The 17,143-nt window shown below is 40.9% G+C and overlaps 1 protein-coding gene across 2 annotated transcripts in view; it reads right to left on the reverse strand.

Moving 5' to 3' along the window:
- LOC148030729 (lipoic acid synthase 1) overlaps nt 1-6,276 on the reverse strand; it is a 43,150-nt gene extending 36,874 nt beyond the window's left edge. For both annotated transcript variants that reach the window (XR_015692243.1, XM_087687073.1), the window contains exon 1: nt 5,772-6,276. Coding sequence is in view for 1 of the 2 variants with exons in the window: in XM_087687073.1 (XP_087543199.1) it covers nt 5,772-6,268 (497 nt within the window). In the remaining variant the exon portion in view is untranslated. The remainder of the gene's footprint in view (nt 1-5,771) is intronic.
- Nucleotides 6,277-17,143: the final 10,867 nt, after the last annotated feature.

The raw sequence follows: 17,143 nt of genomic DNA on the forward strand, positions 1-17,143 counted from the left end.
ACAGTTCTGTGTTTTCTTTGCACTTCTGTTGAGGCAAGAGCCTCATTGTCCAGGTTCAGGAGCAACTGTTGGCTTCTCCAATTCAGGAACTAAAGAAAGTGATGACCATGCCACACAGAAACAGGTTTTTTCCAGCTCTGATTTAGTGCTATTTGTGGGACTGTTTTACTGCTGGAATGATGCCAAGGTAAAAGGATGTTGTTCTGGATATGCTGGACAGTAAAGAACAGTAAATACAGAGTTCTGTAGACTGCAATTCTGCATATGAATCATTGAGTTATGGTCATAGAAAATGCTTTCCTGAAAGGGATGTTGTTCTGGATATGTTGGACAGTAAAAACAGTAAATACAGAGTTCTGTGGACTGCAATTCTGCACAAGAATAATTGAGTTATGGTTACAAAAAATGCTTTCCTAAAAGGGATGTGGTTCTGGATATGTTGGACAGTAATAACAGTAAATACAGAGTTCTGCAGACTGCAATTCTGCACGTGAATCATTGAGTTATGGTCACAGAAAATGCTTTCCTAAAAGGATGTTGTTCTGGTCATGCTGTATTGTCCTTATGCAACTGGGATTTACTCAGAAAAGATGAAAACCAACTGTTCACAGGTTATGTATTTTGGGAATATTGTATGTGTGTGTGTGTGTGTGTGTGTGTGTGTGTGTAAAAAGACCAGGTGTTAATTGAAGGAACTACCGCTTTATGTGAGTCATAGACCAGTTTCATGGTTCCATCCTCCGGATTTAAATTCTTTTCTATAAGAATTTAGGCTCGGACAGTTTTGGGTGAAAAGGCCATACACACAAGTTTTACAGAGATTACAGGACTAGAAAGATGGCAGACATGTATAAAGGCAAAGGAAAACTCCCTCATGAAGAAGAGAGTTCTTCTGCTAATAGACACCGAAGAGAGAGTATTGGTGCATAGGTGTCATTATCCTCTAGAACCGAGATTGAACCACAAGATGAGGAGCAAGAACAGGAGAACTTGTTTATGGCACAACTCCTCAGTATGGTTGGCTCTTTCGAACAGCTTGTAAAGAATCCTCAGATGCAAAAATTTTTGAAGTCACATAATGAGGATTCTCAGGCTGAGTCATCACATCATACCATGGAGTGCTCAAAAAGGCAAACCTCTAATGTTCGTGAGCATGTGGAAAAGACACCAAACATGGAGACAAGTCCAATGCAACAAGAAGCACAAGCACAAGATCAGGGAGTGAATGGTCAAGGCAGTTATGCACAAGTGGCACAGCAGACTGTTGGGAATAAAGGCCTCGTGCCTTTTAAATGTGCTCGGGTGTGACCCTTAGCACTTATACTTACACATATATATCTATCTAAAAACCTAAAGGTACACACTCGTCATTGTACATGAAAACGTGCTAACTCTCTACTCTACTCTCTCTCACTCTCTCTGTCTCTCACTGCGCATGACTGTCTGCCTCGATCTCCGTGACAAACCCATCTCTACAAACTGGTATCACAGCCCAGGTGCTCAACACTCCATCAGTCTTGCAAGAGTCAATGGCAAAGTCGGAGTTGCAGGTTGGGCTGCAAGCATCGTGGGCGACAGGACTGATGAAGTCCAAGTCAACGAACTATTGGACGGGATGCGATAGGTCGTAAATAGGCGATGGCAGCTGACGAAACGAGCTGACCAGCGTGGCGACGACCAGCGGGGACTGACAGGATAGTCAAGTGAAGGCGTAACGGGCCAAGCGACTGGTCGGGTGTCCACCGTGGACCACGACGCCAACGGGCTTGGCTGACAAGCGACCACGCGATTGTCGACCTGCAGAATGACAGGGGGGCCGCACGAGGGCGGGGGCTCCACGATTGACTCGCACGTAACGGGCAATGGGGGGACTGCACGAGTGACGAACGTCACGTAGCCGAACCACGGGCAATCAACGCCCGTTCTTTCTTTAAATTGAAATCAGAAAATTTCAATAAGATTTACTTCCCTTCTTCCGAGTCTTCACGTGAGCAGGCACAGAGATCAAATTTGTGCAAATTTTTCTCTTAAAATTTGGGGGTTTTCCCAAATTTTTGCCCGACACACACTGCAATGTTCTCTGAACTAGAAAATGCAGACATTGAATGTGCAGGCCTCTTTTTTTTTTTTGGGATTCTCAAATGCAAGTGACATTTTTTCTTGGATGAGTCAATTTCTCTGAAATCTGTGCAATCTTGGCCCGAAAATTTGGGGCTTTTCCTGGATTTGGGGATTGTGATGCAGGACAAGCAAATTTGTCTCAGAAATTGCAAGAATTTGAGACATTTTGTCCCCAACATTTGGGACTTTTCATGTACATGCTCAAATTGGGCTGAAATTTACCCAATTTCTCGGCATTGATGCACATTGGACCCCGTGCAATTTGGGGCTTTTGCAGTTTGGGCAAAATTTGTGCAGCATTTGGTCATTTTATGTACATGCAGGTTGAATTTCACGCAATTTGGACATCAACACTTGGTAAAATTTGAGGGTTTTGCTAAAATTACTCTATTTTGGAAAAATTGGATTGTTCTATGCATGACAGAGAAAATGCATGTGTGTTTGATGCTTTGAGCACAAAATTTTGGGGCTTTTGACAGTTTGTGTCAAATTTAATGCCTGTGGGTACAACAGAAATCGGAGCTGAAATTTTGGGATTCCTCATGTAATGTGATGCACATGTCCTTGGAACAGCTGTAATCAGTTGGATAATACTGTAGCACATGGTTTGGTGCTTCTGAAAATTTAATTACAGATCTGAAATCTGTGCTTCTGTGTGGTCATTTATTGCTGATTGGTACTTGTTTGTACCTTGGTCACTTGGGTGATAGTTTGGGCCTGCATTTACTGGTTTTTTTGTCACATTAGGGCTGAAAATCATGGCTGGCAGCAATGACAGTAGTAATCTGATGCATATAAAGAAGCTTGAAGGCACACACAATTTTGCAATTTGGCAAAAGCAGTGCTACAATATCCTATTACAAAAGAAGCAGGCAAAGCTGATCAAAACCAAAGGGGCAAAGCCCACAGACATGGATCGGGACGATTGGGATGAGTTAAATGAGCTTGCACGCTCAACCATAGAGCTATCGATTTCTTATGCCTTGCTCTTCAACATTGAAGGTTTGGATTCTGCATATGCTATATGGACTAGACTGGAAGAACTATATGCACAAAAGAGTGTTGCAAGCAAAGTGTATTGGCTGAAAAAGCTTATGGATTTGCGTATGAAAGAGGGTACAGCAATGTCTACTCACTTGAGTGAGTTTAACTCCATGTGTGCCCAAAAGAGGCTTTCCCACAAATGCCTTTTTATGAAAGATAGACATATGATGTATGCTCTAAGAAGAGATGACAGAATCCCATCAGCACAATGAGGTACAGTGGTACTATCCAAAAGCTATATAAGCATGTACTTGACACTCATTTCATATATATAGTACTATCATTCTCAAGATTGTGTTTATGAGTCCAAGTTAATCTATCTTGGAACCTAATTCACTTGAGTTACAATTCTTTATCTCAATCATGTTTTATGTTTATAACCTGCGTCCGCCATAGCTAGCATAGCTCTAGATCCGTGTTTCTCAACATCTACATTGTCGAGATTTCTGATTACATGCACAGATAGGGTAGTATGGGAGCTAGCTTGGCTAGGGTGCTGATACCAATTTTGTTATACACTGATGATATAGTGCTTATCTCAAATTTACCAGAGGAACTACAACGACATCTGGATGCATTGCATATGTTCTGTGAAGATAAAGGTCTCAAGGTTAATCTTGGAAAGACTAAAATTATGGTCTTCAACACCTCAACAGCTTGGGTGACACGCTCAGAGCGCCACTTTATGTATAGTGATCAGCCTGTGGAAATGGTTAGACAATATGTATACTTCGGGGTCACTTTCAAAGGGCTACAATTTTCATGGAATGAGACTTCAGAGGCTAGGCTTGCACAGGCATATGCAGCTATGGGTACTCTAGAGCGGCAGTGTGCACACATACAGTTTCAAGAGCCTCGTACCAAATTGTGGTTTTTTGACACTTTAGTTATGCCCACACTACTCTATGGGGCAGCCATTTGTGGCCCAAGCCTTTATCATACTAGACGGATGCCATTTATGGATTGTGATGGACTAGAAGCACAACATTATGATAGCTGGGAACACATGGAAAGACCATTGGTCATGATGATAGGACATATGATAAGGGCAAAAGCCTCAATACCACAAGAGATCATCCAAGCAAAATTGCACCCATGGTAGTTGAGGCATTATTCCAAGCAATTACTTTCCTCTAGAGGATATGGAAACTCCCTAAAGACCGATATCTTGGACTAGCTCTGGAGTCTTCAAGATAGCTTGTAGCAGAGGGAGATAAAAAAATGTTGGTATGCACATATGAGCACGTGGTTGAACTTACATGGCATGAGTACACATAGACTACCACTGTTCGATTACAACCTCGAGTGCCCTACTTTGAGCCTCAGTCATGCAGGGCTGAATAGTGTGATCAGAGGAGACATCACTAAAGTGGAGACAGAAAGGACTTGGTCTAAGTCCCCCTCTCCCATTAGGAATGAAAATGGCACAATACCAATGCCACTTCTTGCAACTTTCTCATGACGGTTTCATATTGAGGCCGAGATACACGGATGCTCAACTTTCCCACGAACTCCGAGTTGCTATTGGTTAGATTCTCACCTCGTCGCATCAGCTAATGATTGAGACAGGTCGATGGAGCCATATTGCAGCCAATGAGAGGATGTGCCAGCTTTGTGGATGGGAGCCAAAAACGGAGCAATACATTTGTAGATATACTGTATACTATGATATCCGAGGCCACTATCATAGCCTCTTTAATGAGGGCTTTGGACCACTAAGATGGTTGATGGACTATGAGGACCAAAGATGTTTGGGCCTTTTCTTATTGGAGCTCCAGCGGCGCAGAGCATTATTGTTACACATTAGGAGGTGACCCCAGCGTCATCCACCCCTCCAGAGAGCAATTACAGACTATTTCAGCATAGCTGAGTGCCCTAGCCGCTACCACCCCTAACACTACATCTCCTACTGATAGGCGTTGTGTCGAGATACATCATCAGGTGGCATCACAATTGACAGAGCTACAACGTTACGCAGAGCACGACACCCTAGAGTACCTACTCTACGGCATAGGCATGCCCATATGCATCACATTCGCATCACGGTTGCTCGTTACAAAGGAAGATTGGCGCGGTGACTCTATCAAAGGTAGTTTGCAGAGTCTTGGTGGATTCCATAGACTAAGGGGGAAATTCTCTACACTCTTTTTGATCTTTTTAGTTTTTTCCTATTTTTTCACTTTTTCAGTTTCCATACTTCTCATTCCAATCTACCATGTAGACCTACACATAAATTTTATATCTTCTTCTCTGATGAGAGATGATGATACCAGTTGCCCTCGCTTGCGTGCGCGCACATGTGTATGTTCGTTCTTTGTTTGTGTATTGGATCTGGTGGTGACATAGATGGTGACATAGATGGTGACAGACATGCATCCTATCGTTTGCACATAGAGAGCTGACAAACCATTCCTTGCACATAATCGCACTCCAAATCCATCAGATAATTATGAGCGGACCATTTTGCATATGCTGGATTCTAGGAAGATAGACAAGATGACACACTTAATTCGTCACGTATCTGTCAAACCAACTCAACACACCCACACTCACATCGCATTAGCTCCTAAAAGTAGTGCTCGATGACAGGCGCAGCATTTGCTAACCTGCAGCCGCGAGTGCAAGTGTCCCCGAGGATCATGATCGTGGCCGTGGCAGTGCCAGTCTCTCCACCGGTCCAGCACTCGCCAATGTTGGGGCATTTGGCCTCCTCGCAGACCGTATGGAGGTTGAGCTCTCTCAATTTAGCCTTGATGGCGGTGTATTTCTCGCCGCCAGGGATGACCCTCTTCATCCATTCGGGCTTAGGGATGGGGTTCTTCTTGGTGCCGACTTCCACAGAGTAACGCGCATCTTGGAAGGAAGAAGTGGTGTCGTTGATGAAGTCCTGGAGGTTGGGGCCTCCGTTGGCGAGGCGCTCCCGGAGAGCTGCCAGAGCAGGGGTGGCGGTAGCAGCAGCCGAGGAGAGGGGAGACTCAACGGGAGATGAAGAAGAGGAGAAGGGACGCGGCCGGAAGCCAGGCGATCGGGTAAGGAAGACGAGAGAACGAGGGAACCAGACAGATCCCCTCGTCATAATCGCAGACATAAGCCGGCCTTTCATGTCGATTGCATTTTGGAGAGCCGTAATTAAATTTTTGGCAAATTATCGCGTAAAGAAAAAGAAATATTTGTTTTGTTGTTCTCAAAAATCATATTGCGAACGTTTCAATATTTATGAATTTTTCCCTCCGTCTAGATATATTAGAAGCATGAAGCTGAGGCTTAGCAGAACTAATCATATATTCATTGTGCGAACGTTTCATTACCTATGAATTTTTCCCTCCGTCTAGATATACTAGAAGCATGAAGCTAAGGATTAGGACTCAAGAGAACTAAACTTGAAGATAATCCCTAGTTGCGGGGATCTTGGGTTTATGAGCTGGTGGGGGATTGTCTTTATCCCATCTTTGGTAAACTCTTTTTAAAGTCTAGAGAAGGGGCTGAGTCCCACTGTTGTAAATGTCTGTTTTAACCATGTAATACTAATGAGTGTTTTCATTTTTTTTTAATGTTTATGATTTTTTCAACAAGGAAATATAATTTTTTCCACTTTACCTCAATAACTCAATTAGTAGGATAAGTACAATATGTACATTGAAGTATGACAGGATGAGGAATAGATATCATCTCATCTTATACTCATCATCTTTCTAAGGAAGGCATAGTGTTCTACTGGGACAAATTTAGTGAGCAGATCTGCAAAATTCTCGTTAGTTGAGATCTTAACAAGCTATATTTGCTTGTTCTCAATCCCTCTCTATTGAAGTGATAAAGGACCTCAATGTGCTTGGTCTTTACATGAAAGACCAAATTACATACCAACTAAAAGGCACTCACAGGGTTTGAATGCAATATAGGAGTCATGGTTATAACAAGGTCTACAACCAAATAGCCTAATCGTAGGGTCTTCTTGCAAGCTTAGGTGGCTAGAATATACTTAACCTCGGTAGTAGACAAGGCTATGCATTTTTACACCCTAGACATCCAAAAAATAGCACCTTTAGCAAAAGTGAAGACATAGCCAAAGGTGGACTTCCTATTGTTTGATTATGCATGTCTTGCATAATTAGAGTCTATATAACCATTACTCCAGTATCCTAGCCACCATAAGAAATGTACATATGTGCATTGTCTTTTATGTATCTCATAATATGCTTCATGATGTCCCAATGTCACCTACCAAGTGTAACCATATAATAAGCCTGAAGTCCCACTATGAATGCTTTGTCAAGTCTAGGGGCTATCATGGTATACATCAAGCTACCCACAATGGGTGTATATAGGAACTTGGCCATCCCAGCCTTCTCATCATCTAACTAGGGATAATCTACTTGATTGGCCTTCACATGAGAAGGGAATGCACAGCCAATAGGCTTACCACTTTGCATATGGAACCACTCAAGGACTTTAGGAATGTGCTCCTTCTATGATGTAGAGAAATCCCGTAGAGTGATTGCGTGTAATGCATGTACCATGTATATGAGAGGTATACCTCGTGTCCTTCATCTCAAAGCTCTTCTTGAGCTAATCCTTCAAAGCATCCAACTTATCATGAGCATTGTCATAGTAATCAACATGCTATCAACATATAATACTAGAATGATAAGGCTACCATCTCTAGCATTCTTTGTGTTTGGGATAAAGGCACATGTGCCTACGCTGTCGAAGGGTTTTCGAAAGCAAAGTCGCGTCTTCAGAAGACCTTGATATATATCAAGATGGAAGATCAAACAAATAAATAATCCAATGTCAGAGATGGTTCTAGCATTCAACTCTGAGTCATATATTTTTAATAGCCATACAATAATTCCAGATTTCAATCAATAAATTCTGATTTAGCTTCAGCATGTCATACAGGTAAAGTGTACCAATAACATTCTTGTAATCCACTGATGGTATATGACTCTCTTTATAGTGAGCTCAATCATCAAGTTTTCAGGGTTACTCCAAGCTGAATAGGATGAATAGGTGAAACTATATTGTTATGATGGGCTGTTTCTGTAACCTTAAAAGAACCTTGCAGTTTTCATACATGGCTTTTACCACCTCCTTATGTAAAACCTTGGAGTTTATCTTATCCAAAAATTTGAGGTATGTGTCATGAAAATTGGGCTCAATACTTGCTCTTTTCATCACCATATATTGAGCAAACCAAGGGTAATACTGCTCCTTAAGAACCTCCCCAAACTCTTTAGCTTTTGCATCAAGGTTTAAGGTAGAGATGTTGTTGATTAAGAAAGCAACTTTGTCGTGCATCTCTGAGGTAGGAGCCTCAATCGGAACATTCCATCTCTCTGCTACAGCAACTAGTGTTTCAATGTTCAAAGCATGACCAAAACCTATAGTGGACGGAGGTTGCCGCCCAGGTATATTACTCCTTGACGAGCGCAGAAAACCTGGACTCAGCACTGAAGTTGTATTGCCACTACCCTGATAAAGTTGAGAGACCTTCTGAGTTTTTCCAAAGTCAAACAGCTGATTGGTGGATTCAGAACGCTGCGATGTCAGGCTAGATGCTGCACCAGAAGGTTTTGAGAAGGCGGAACCTGCTGGCATAGAATTATTCTTCACCTTTTCGTCACTAAAACCTGACAGTTGATTCTGGCTTTGTTGAAGCTGCAGTGACTGTTGATGCTGCAATTCTGCACCATCAGTGAGCAGCCGAGTGTGACCTTCAGAAGCAGGATACCCATGGTCCAAGGATTGGGAGGCTGATAAGCCAAACTAGACTAGCAAGGCTCAAGGATCTTTTTCGTAAATGGAATGATAGCAATCATCAGGCTTTTTTTTATAATATGCCTCTGTGATAAGGTTTTTTGGGTCCATCTCTTTCGCTCCCAGAGCCTGGTTTCAGCCACCATACTCCCCTTTATTTCCCCCCGATTACAGAGCATCAGCATTCCGTTTGCGCAAGGCTTCAGCACTCCGTCTCTGCCTTCCGTGACGTCAATATTGCCACCCAGCGCTCCCTGTTCTCCATCCCATCAAACCTCCAATCCTTTCTCTTCCACAGTCGATCTTCCCCTATTCCAACCAAAGTCTGATCTCTGAACATCAGAGAATTTCAAATAGAACCGTGACTTAGGCATTGAAAGCTTTGTTTCGAGTATCTCTGCAATGGCAGCACTGATAGTCTTGTTAACTGCCCCACCAATTCCACCTATGGATATTAGCTCTGCATATGCTGCCGCTCTTCACTGCCTCCAAAAGACATGGGAATGCCCCCTCTGAGAAGCACCATCACATACTGCTCTGGCTTGCCAATGGTTTTGGCCACGGTTTTGCTGCAATGCTTGAGGATGTCAGAGGTGGAGACTCCGTCTAGCGGAACGTTGGTGCTTATCTTCAGCGTTGGCATGGCGAAACCCTCTCCCCCTCCCACACACCCTCTAATCAATCCCTCTCATTCCTTCAAGTCGAAGCATACTCCTTGTCGCAGTCGCAGAGAAAAACGAGTCTTCTCCTGTTCAGCCACGTCAACTTAGATCCACCTTCGTGCTTTCTTCCCTTCGGCTTCGTCACAATCTTCTAGCTTTTCTCCGTCACAGCAATGTTCTGCATTGTATCTCCTTTGTCACATGTGGTGCAGGTTGCCGTCGTTCCTTCGTCATCATTCTACAAGTCCCAGAACTACTCAGAATTTAACTTCTTTGCATCACCTCGTCCCTGTCTGCCAGCTTTGCCGGTCCATCCTCTCCATCGTTCGTCTTCTGCCAGTCATGATTCGATGACTTCCCCTCTCTCTACTCTGCGCATCTTGTATCAAATCCATACCTCCACACCACCCAAAATTTCCGTAACAATCATACGTCTTCCCTCCAAAAAAAAACCCCTTTTTTTTTAAAATAGCCCAAAAGCTTCTCCTTTTTGCCCTCAAAGCACGGCTCTCCTTTTCCCTCCTTCTTTAGCCTTTCAAAATCCCCTCTTTAGCCTTCGTAGCTCTATTTCCCAGTTACAGAGATCCGCCCAAAATTGGTGGTTGCCCAAATAGCAAACACATCAGCTGAAGAAAGTTTCCATGTTGTGTAACCATCGCATGTACTGTCGTTGCTCCTTTGACCTTAGATAATTCAGCATATTTGCTGCAAGTTTTACAGTAAGCCCTTTGGCTTTTATGATATCCAGGAATGCCCGTTGAAGGTTCTCATCAAGCTCCTCAAAAGAAGGCCCTCATATTGTGCCAAGGGTTTTTCAGACTTCTCGGTCTCATCTTCATTAACATATACAACAGATACTCATACGCAGAGAATAAATGTATTCACAACAACTAAATATGTACAAAGTACCAAATCCCATGCACAACTTTTGGGTGGTTTACACACCTCGAATGCGCAGCAATACAACAACGCCACCCTATATTTACTACACACATTATGATCGCACACATGTACACTGCAAGTGAAAGTGCCCATCATTATTACTTTATTTTTTATTCTTATAATGCCTTTTGAATAAGGAAAGGCTGATCACACATTGTAACTATTGGAGTTTCCACAACTTGTGTCTCTCTCTCTTGCTCTCTTTGCTCCATTTGCCATAGCTCACATCTCTCTTTCTTCTACTTGCTCGTGTTTCAACTCAAGCTTCACCCTTTAACTTGTATTAGAGCCTACCATTCAAGGAGCTTCTTCATCATTCACTTCAGCCCATGACAAAGCTTCAACTTAAGGTTTCACAACAGCCATGGCTTCTTCCCCCCAAGTTTGCATTGAGACTTTGTCTACTTCAAGGCTTCCAAGGCTTATTTTGGGACTTCAAAGAGGTTGTTTGGGCATTTCTCGAGGACCTATTGTGGTCAATAGCATCTAGGGAAGAGAGTAGGGACCGTCTTGCAATTTTCAATGCATTTTGTGGGCTCTGCCCGTGCCTGTCATCATAGTTGGCTTAATTCAACCACTATTTGCTCCTATTGCTTAATACACTCCTTGGCAATCATTTCAACATTGTTTGGATTGCTCCTAGGTATCGTTTGAAGATTTCTTGCTTGACCATTGACTCATACTAGATTGGCATGTTGCTTGTGTTTTAGAGTTTGCACCCCACTTTGCGTTTTAGGGTTTACACCACTATGAATTAGAGTTTGCACCCTTCTTTGGGTGTTCTACCCACTTTGTGAGCTCTAGGCTAGTCATTCCTTGAAGCATGCTTGTGCCTTAGTCTAAATAGACCTAGTCTATGCTATTTTAGACACAAATCCATGTGTGCAACCCATGCAATAGTTATAGGTGTGACAAACACAGTTGTGGTTAATAATACAATCTGCATGAGAGTGAGCACAACTCTTACAAAATAATGCATCCATAATAATTTGATGTTTATAAAGTAAAATCATAGTGCCCATAGTTAACACATTGTAGCTTCAAAAACAATAATCGACCATCAAATAAATTCGGCACTTTAGCTTTAACTTTGCTATCACCTTTTTTTAGTTTAATCTTCACAAAACACTATTAGCATTATCCCCCCTTTGAGACAAGTGCCAAACCCATGGCACCCATGTGTCAAAGGTAGATGCATAGTGTTGGGAATAGTCGATGAAGTATCTTTAAAGAAGCAATGGTCCTAATGGAGGAGTAATGCTTGCAACTAATGAAGAACTCTAGATGATGATGATGATATTCATGTTGCATGTGGTACGTGTGATGCTACTAGTATTGTGGTAGATGCAATGAGAATAAGATGGTTGGTGACAAAAATTTTAAAAGTTGGTGTTATTTCTTGAGAATATACTTGATTGGTGATATCTCCTATGGGAGAAAGAGAAAGCTTGAATGGATAGGAAAAAAAATTGGAGGTTGCAAAAGTTGGGAGAGTTGGTATTGGTATAGAAGTGATGGCACTTGCTTTTCCATGAACTATGGTACCTACAAAGGAAAACATCACATGCATTCCCTTCTTAGGTAAAGGTGATAGTCTTTTATGTGTGCACAAGACGTAGAATATTGATGGTTTGCAAGATGGGTCGAGGAACTCCAGGCAAGCTTGAAGTGTTGTCCCACACTTGAGGACCCAAAAATGCAAGTAGCTCATAATGCAAATATAATGTGAGTGCACATGCTTACATAGTTTAATACTTAGTTCAAAAACAACTCCAAGGATTCTTCTGTTGATGATTGGTTGATGAAGCAAGGAATCGTGAACTTGATGAAGATGGGAAGAAGGAGCATGGTTGAGGGAAAAGGAAGTTATTGGAGAGATACACTTGGGGAGACAGGGACAAAAGTTGGAGTCCAGGTCAATAAGCTCTTGAAGCATATGGTTCGCTACTAGATCAAACACAGGTAGAATGTGATGGAATTGCTATCCTACAATTGAAGTAATTTTTCCAGCTTGCTTCAAGGTTTTGTGTTGGCACTGGGATGAATAAAGTGGAAAGGGAAAAAGTGCAAGTCACTTAAGGAGACAAGTCTAACCAAGGTGAGGTGAGACTCCCTAGATGTGTCTTGACCTTGATGTGCCCTAGGTAATTATGGGGGGAAATGGGAAAAGGACTAAGGGATTAGAGACGGAGCTAGCCAACTAGGATCATCGAACACATCCAACTTGAGGACCCCTAGGTGCGATACATGGCATGTGTGTGCATATCTCTTTTTATTTTCTCTCTCTCTTTTTCTTTTTGTCGCTTGTTTTCACTTTTTTAGATTCTTTTTTTTTCTTACTTCTTTTTCGGCATAGTGATAGTCTTATACAACTCACCAGGTAGCCTTTCAAAATTGAAATGGAAGGAGAAGAGATCACAAGGTTGATTGAGACTAGTAAACTTGGCTTACAAGAGAGCTAGTGCACTGACATCCATACAACAAAGATGAGAGATTGAGGCTAGATATTGGAAGCACATTGTCGTGTTGTTGATGAAGTTGTTCTTGAAGAAGAACATGTCCTCGTTGATGAACATTTGAATGCCTATACATAAAGCAATTTGTAGCTTCTCACATAAAAATAGATGACTAGTGGATGATTGTAATGAAGGTGTGCTATGGACGAAGAAATTGGGATAGTATTGATGGCTCTCTAATATCTTTGTCTTTTGTTAGAGTCTCTCAAATGATCTTGTTGTCATAATGTTGCCATATCTTGGAATCTTCAAAGAAAGATTCTACTATTGATGATGTTGGCTTCAAACAGGAATTCATTTGCATTGTCGTGTCACCTATTATTTGCCTATATTCACGTGGTGAAACCTTGAGAATGCTATGCAGTGGATTCAAAGGCAAAAAATAGAAAGCATTAATAACAACTTTGTTGCTTTGTGCCATTGTACCTAAGAAAAAGTTACATCTTGTACTATGGATCTTGCCCTTGCATAAGATGTAGCATTACTTCAAAGGCCAGAGGGTACTAGGTTCTTTTCAATGCAACATGTTGAGCTAAAGAAATAAATACATATAAAGTAACTAGGATTAGTAATATACAAGAGTTACTATCTTGTTTTTCCACCAATTGTAGAAACTTGGGTTGTACTCCAATTTAACAAAAGTATCCAAGTCAATTGGTTTGGTAACCAATCCATAAAGGTAAGTAATCAAATTTCTAAGCAAGGAAAGTCTTGCAAAGCAACTAGCTATATGTAATTCCTCTTCAATCAAAATTTTGTCAATGATGGCATGTCCATATTTCAAGCTAGGATGATAGAGTGTAGTGAAGTGGTTTCATAATAAGTTGGGTCAGATTGAAGTGTATTCACTATACGTCACTACTTAGCCATTGTCACAAGGTGATTGCCATCATGAGCAAGGTCAAGTCAATGAGAAAACCACTTCTATAAGAATGAACTTGGAATATTACATCAAATTAGAGTAGGCATTCGTTTTGAGAGGAACTGAATTTCTTTGCCAAATGACCAGTTGTGCTACTAAACAATCAACATTTTAGCAAAGGTTGGAGGCCAAAAGAAGTTTAGTAGTGTTGATTTAGAGATGAGTTTAGGCAGCCTCCTTTGGGGCATCTTGGGATTTAGCTAGCTCAACTTGGATAAATTGATGAGGTGGGTTAGTAGCATGACATCAATAGCTATGGGCCTAGGATCTAGAGTTCCAAACACACTACTCTTAGTTATCCATTGTGGTCAGTAGGAGTTTTATGTACATCACTATGATTTACATCATGTAATGAGAAGATTCATTTTTTATGGTGGTAGAAGCAAAGGAAATATAAAGTTATGTGTTACTCAACTTTGGAATAAACCACTTGTAGAAGTTGGGATTATACTATAATAAAGTGTGGCCATCAAGAAGTTTTGGATCATATGTGAGGTAGAAAACATATAATCAAGTTTCTTTTTCCCAATCGAATTGCAATGTGTAGTTCTTCCTCGGATAGGAGTTTGTCATAGAAGGGATCATTTTTGGCAAGTTTAGAAAAGTTGACACTATGGACAATTACAAGGCACTCTTAGAGACGTAGTGGCTACATATGTCAAATCATGCAAGAAAGTCTAGAGTTCCTTTCTTTGCTTAGCAATAGTCATTAGATGGTTGCCATATCTTGTAGCTAAACCTCAACTAGAATACCATTTCCTTTCATGCTCACTTTGACCTTCTACTTTTTGGGCCAATGCCACAACGTCTTCCTTGCTTGTTGTGCACTGCCCAATGTGGAATACTAGAATCAAGTAATGCTTCTCATACTCTACCTTAGTAAATTGCTTTAAGACTTCTTCCACACGTGCTAGAAAGAACTAATAGATGTGTGCCTGTTTTGACCATATTAAAGGCCTTTCTAAAAGCTTCTCATCCTTGGCAATTTGAATTCCAATGTCATCATGAATGTGTGTATGTGTGAGTGATAACATTATGTCCTTTAGTTCCTTTTGATGCTCGGCCTTCCCTTGATATTCTTACTGCAATGACTTATCCACCTTCTCCAAGAGAGATTGCTTAGGCTTCAAGTGTGCAAGGGGTTTTAGGGGAGAAGAATATGACTTACAAAATCAACAGATTCATTGTGCTCTTTGGGTTGGAGCTTGTATTTTGTTTTAAGGTAGAAGCACTAGAGGCTTGTTCCTCATTTGAAGTGAAAGTCTTGGTCATAGTAGTAGCTAAAGGCTGTGACTATGGGGATATCACATCATAGATGGAAGTGGTAACTTCTGATTCAGTGGACATGTCAATTATGACACTCAAAGAAGACTATACACTTGGATCCTTAGACTGATTGGAAATAGTCTCAAACTTGAAATTTCTAGATTTGTTTCTGACAATGGTCTTAGAGGGAGACTATTGATCTTTAGATGTTTTCTAAGTTGTTCCTTGTGGTTCCTTTTTGTAGATTGAGTAGGTACACTAGGCTTTTGCTATTAGATTTTTCTATTTGGATTTAGGTGGCAAAACGTTCTCTGTTCTTAGGAGACTTTGGCTAGGATAATGGACTGGCAACTTCCTTGAGTTTTTTCTTGGTAATACATGAGGGCTCTATCTTCTCCTTCTTTGGACTTTTTGTTTCAACATAAGCAACATCGCTAGGAAGTGGTTGCTCGGTCGTCTCCTCTTGACTCATAGTTTTCTCAAACAGCGTGGGTTCATCTTGTGGATTACTACCGATTGCCTCACGCAGTTGCTCTTTTAGAATTGTGGACTTTGGCATCACAAGAACTAACATTTGGTTCCTCTTGTGGATTACTAGCTGCCTCAAGTAGTTGCTCTTCTTGAATTGTGGAGACTTTGGTGTCACAACAACTAACTTTTTAGTGACTTTTCCATTTTTGTCTTCTCAAGTATTGGTCCTTGATCTAGATCTCCATTTAGATCTATTTCTCTTTCGTTGTGATGTTGTTAGGACTTGGGCTGTGATCAATGGAGGTGTTGTGTGGGTGATTTTGGCAATCATATCCAACAATTTCCTGTATAAAACCCTTGAATACATAGTAGTGCTTTGGGAACCCCTTGTAGGTCTCCTCTTCCTTCTAGATGAAATTCTATTTCCAATAGCTAGAGAAGTTGGTGTAGTGGTCTTAGTAGCTTTGGTTTTTCCCTTGGTTCCAGAGGAGGAGTCTTACTCAGATTAAAATTTTAATTTTTGCTACTCTTAATCATGAGGGGAATGCTCTAGGCATTGAGCTGCTTGATTTCTTTGCCCTCCATCATGACAAACATATCAGAAAATGATGCATTAATTGAAGAGATTTGATTTTAGTCTTTCTCTCTCCTCTCTCCTCCTGTTTGTTCTCATGGATTAGTGTATGAGAGAAGGGGGTGGGCTAAGAGGAAAGATTTTGATCGTGCGATGATGCAGGAGTGAAAAGGGACATAAATTGAGCTTGGATGGATCATCAGTGGCCATTGAAGAGCGTCAACATGCCTCCAATTTTGAAATACGTATGCCATAATGCACAAATTGATGAGTAAGTCATCGATTTCATTATTTTATGATCAATTTTGGATGGAAATGATCATTCTTGATTGTTGATGTTTTGATTTATCAACCATGTTGAAGAAATCACAAAAAACTAGTCATATAATGATTTTATGCTAAACACGCAAAACTCGAGACTATGCGATTTAATGAAAAATATGCGGTTTTGGGGTTTTCGTCGTGCATATTCTGTTTCTATTATGGATTGAAACATGATAAGAAAATCATTTTCAATAAGATCAATCAATCTAAGCTAGTAAATCAATAAATATAATTAATTTTCTATAAATAAATAGCAAAAAAGGGAAAAATAGATTTTTTGCATTTGAAAAATAAGATTAATGTTTGTGAATGCATGGTAGAGCTAAAGCGTGAAGTTTAGAATCATTTTAGGCCTATCTTTTTGTTAAAGTGGGTTTTTATTGCTTTCGTAAAAGAAAAATACATGAAAAATACGCCTTAAACCTACCAACAAATGCATAACTCTAAACGATATGGAGAAGGGGATTGTTGAGTGTTTAAAGTACGCTAAATTCGGTTGTTTCATGATGCATGCCATGTAAGGTTCATTATTTTCTAAAATTAA

The sequence above is a fragment of the Lygodium microphyllum genome, chromosome 10 (assembly GCF_053477565.2).
Source record: "Lygodium microphyllum isolate KBCC chromosome 10, Lygodium_microphyllum_v1.1.10, whole genome shotgun sequence".
NCBI classification, from domain to species: domain Eukaryota; kingdom Viridiplantae; phylum Streptophyta; class Polypodiopsida; order Schizaeales; family Lygodiaceae; genus Lygodium; species Lygodium microphyllum.